Raw genomic sequence first — 3,865 nt, forward strand, 5'->3', positions numbered from 1 at the left:
AAGTTTAAGTGAAGTCATGTTCTTATTTAAATTTAAATTTTTATTTTTCATAATGTTACATTCAGATTTAAGATAGCCATTATTTTTAGTTGATAACTTATTTTCAGAAAATAATTTGTTATTTAATTCTTTTAATTCTTTAATTTGTGAAGAATTTGAGAAAACTAATTCTAAGTTCAATCTATCATTTTCATTTTTCAATATCTTATAATTAGCATTTAAATCCTTAAACTTAATATAAAGTTCATTAAAAGCATCTAAAAGTTCTTCATTGTCTAAAGAATCATTTACTTCATCTTGTGCCATGAAAGCACATGTGAGCGGATTCTTCTCTTTCTTCTTCTTCTTCGGAAGAGGATGAATCGTCGCTATCATCCCAAGTCACCGCCATAGCCTTCTTCTTCTTCTTCTTGAAGTTGTTGGAATTTGTGAACTTTGACTTTGACTTGAGCAGAGGACAATTCTTTATGTGACCTGGCTTATTACAATTGAAACACAAAGAAGAGTCAATAGTATTTTTAAATTTGTTTGATTTGAACTTATCTTTCTTAAGAAATCTTTTGAATTTCTTAGTAATCATTGCAATATCCTCATCATCTTCGTCAGATTCATCGGTGTCAGAGGATGCATTGAAGGCAAATATCTTCTTCTTCTTTGGTTCGTCATCCTTCTTTCTATCTTCAATTTGAACTTCATATGCCATTAAATTTCCAATAAGATTTTCCACAGTGAGAGTTGATAAATCGTTGGCTTCTTCAATCACCGTAGTTTTCTTCTCCCATTCCGGAGTTAGTGCTCTTAGGATTTTTCTTACCATCTCAACTTGAGTATGTTCTTTGCCAAGTCCAATCAAGGAGTTAGTAATATATGTAAACCTTGTGAACATCTCTGTGATGGATTCATTCTCTTTCATCTTAAATAGTTCAAACCTGTGAACAAGAATAGAAATTTTTATTTCTTTAACTTTGTTAGTTCATTCATGTGTTACCTCAAGAGTGTGCCAAATTTGATGTGCTGATGTAGAAGTAGACACTCGATTGAATTCATTCTTGTCCAAGGGACAAAACAGAGCATTCATTGTCTTAGAATCCAGATTTACATTTATGCTTTGAACAACTGTCCATTTGGTGTAAGGAGTGATAGGCTTTGTAAATTCCGTTTCTACAATGTTCTATAGATCGTAGCCAATAGATTGGAAGTAGATCTTCATCCGATACTTCCAATAGTTATAGTTTATGCCGTCAAAGAGAGGTGGTCGTTGTGTGGAATGTCCCTCTTTGAATTGTGATGTATTTGTTGTACTTAATGATACCATCCTTCACCTTGCTCTGATACCAATTGTAGGATCTGATCTAATACACACTAAAACGCTAGAGAGGGTGAATAATATTCTTTTAAAATTTATGCAAAGTAGATTATAAATTGCAAGAAAGATAGCAACAATCACAGAAATTTATAATCATAAACACAAGCTTTTATACTAGTTCCACCTCCCCGATGTACATCCCGTCCCCAAACAAATCCCACTTGAGAGTTCCAGTATAATTTTAAAAACTATTAAAATCAAAAAGCAAATCTGACCAATTTGCAAGACCATGCAAATTGTACACAATCTCTTCACCAAGAGATCACAACTCTCACACCCGAGAGAATTTTTTTGAATCAACAACATAATTCCTATAAGCCTTGATTGTGTAGTGATGTGTAGCGGTGGCTTTAAGAATGTTTTTAATCTCTGGAAGTTGCCTAAATAAGTTGTATAATGGATGAAGATCAAAGGGTAACTCAGAGAATACTTTTCTCAACACTTAGTGAAAAATCTGAATGTTTTTAACTCTTAAGAATGCACAAATATTGAATCTTATAGATAGGAATCAATAGTAGCAATTACTGAACTTGTAACCTATTTATAGCCCTTTAAAAATAAGCTTTCAAAGCCAATTAATAGAACAAAACGGCTAAAAACAGTCACAAATTTAAATTCTGAAATGTCAGAAAAATGTCACTGTAGTTGACTAATAGTTGTTGTTGTTGACTACACTGAGTTAGAATAGACTCTGTTAATTCAAGATATTTATTAATAGTCGACTCACTGGTCATTAGTCGACTACTCTGTAAAAGACAGAAAGTCCGAAATTCAAATGCAAAGAAGAGTAGTTGACTATACTGTGTAGTAGTCGACTACACTGTAAACAACAGAAAGTTAAGAATTCTGAAATGACTTTTAGTAGTCGACTATATAGCCTAGTAGTCGACTATACTGTATTTTTACAAAAACTGAGATTTTGTTTAAGTCTTTAGTAGTCGACTATAAAAAGTTATTAGTCGACTAGACTGTAATTTAACAGAAACTTATATATTTTTTATCTGAACTTCAGTAGTCAACTACAAGTCTCATTGGTCGACTACTAAGGGGTGAAAAATAATATGAGTGAAATATTTTGAGACTCATTGATACGCTATAAACTCTAATGGTTAACATAGAGGATTTCTATTGTTAACCAACACACTAATCATGTGTCGGTGTATTCTAATCATTATGTGTGTGTATGTGTGAGTGATCAAGTCTTGTACAAAATTTTTAAGTAAAGAAAATGTAAAATTTACATTGATGTATAAGCACTTCATCTTGTTTACTTCATGATGCCTTGAACTTATCTTGCAATTGTTCATATTTGATGTTGATAGCTACATTAATATGTTAGTGCACAATAATATTTATACTGATACACATAATGAATAAATTGTTATCATTAAAATTATATCTTGGGGATATGATATCCAACACTTTCTTATATTTGCTTGTACCTGCACTGTTATTATTTGATCCCACTAGAGAGATATTACTATGATGGTGAAACGTGTTGTTTTATAGTATTGGGTGCATGGCAGGTTTGACATCTCTGGGTTTACCTTGGACTGCAACCTCGTGTGAAAACAGGGGCGTCACAACAATAAGTATAGGTTAGGTTAATGATGAAATACTATACAATGTAATATTCATGTGAGAATACATCACCTTGAAGCTAGATTTTGAGTTGAAGCTGCAGAATTTTGTGTAGGAGGCTGTTGTGCAACCTCTTGAAAGCTTTTGGTCTTCCTTCTAGCTCATCTTTCCCCCTAATTATTTTCTTCTTCGGCCTTCCTATCTTTGTATGAGGAGGTCCAATGATGAAATCTTTCATATATGTCTCCCATTGATCCTTAGATGGCATAACTCCAATTGATTTAGTATAAGCCTTTTTATAGCTGCAACATAGAATTATCAGTAGCAATAGTGGATGTTGATAATAATATTAGTAAAAATGATAAATGCAAAGTATGTCACACCTATCAATGGAGAAGCATTCATCACAGAAAACATCCCAACCTGCATTTCTGAGTGAGCCAATAAAGTTTGTCACAAGGATGCAAAGCAAACCAGTCAATTGCCATTTTCTACAGCTACCGGTTCTAGCCTGTAAGTTGATGATTCTCCTCTCAAATTCATTATCCACTTCAGCCTCTATATCATTTGTATGATGAACTGTGTAACCACCTAGTTTTTCACTAATTTCTTAACAGTACCTATGAGCATAAGGAACTAATTTTCCCTTCTATTTGTTAGCTTGATTCCTCGTAATGTTGAACTTTTGCATTATTTTTACTCTAATCTTACCAATAAGGTCCACCACTGGCATAAATCTTACATCTAATATCCATGAGTTGAATGATTCTGAGCTGTTGTTGGTGATAAGATGATTCTTTGATATTGATGAAAATTGACTTCTAGCCCATACAAATTGTTTGTGTCAGGAACCCGTTCCTGACAGTTTGCTAGACAAATATGTGAAAGATTCCACAGACACTTGCTTTAAACTATGCA

The 3,865-nt window shown here is 32.9% G+C and overlaps 1 protein-coding gene across 1 annotated transcript; it reads right to left on the minus strand.

Annotated features, from left to right (window-relative positions):
- On the minus strand, window positions 293–3,106 carry LOC109831170. The gene is made up of 2 exons (XM_020398511.1): window positions 3,020–3,106; window positions 293–929 (listed from the first exon to the last, which is right to left on the minus strand). The coding sequence occupies exon 2, from the start codon at window positions 911–913 to the stop codon at window positions 293–295; it is 621 nt and encodes a 206-aa protein (XP_020254100.1). The 5' UTR covers window positions 914–929; window positions 3,020–3,106.

The sequence above is a fragment of the Asparagus officinalis genome, chromosome 1 (genome assembly GCF_001876935.1).
Source record: "Asparagus officinalis chromosome 1, Aspof.V1, whole genome shotgun sequence".
In the NCBI taxonomy this organism is placed as follows: Eukaryota; Viridiplantae; Streptophyta; class Magnoliopsida; order Asparagales; family Asparagaceae; genus Asparagus; species Asparagus officinalis.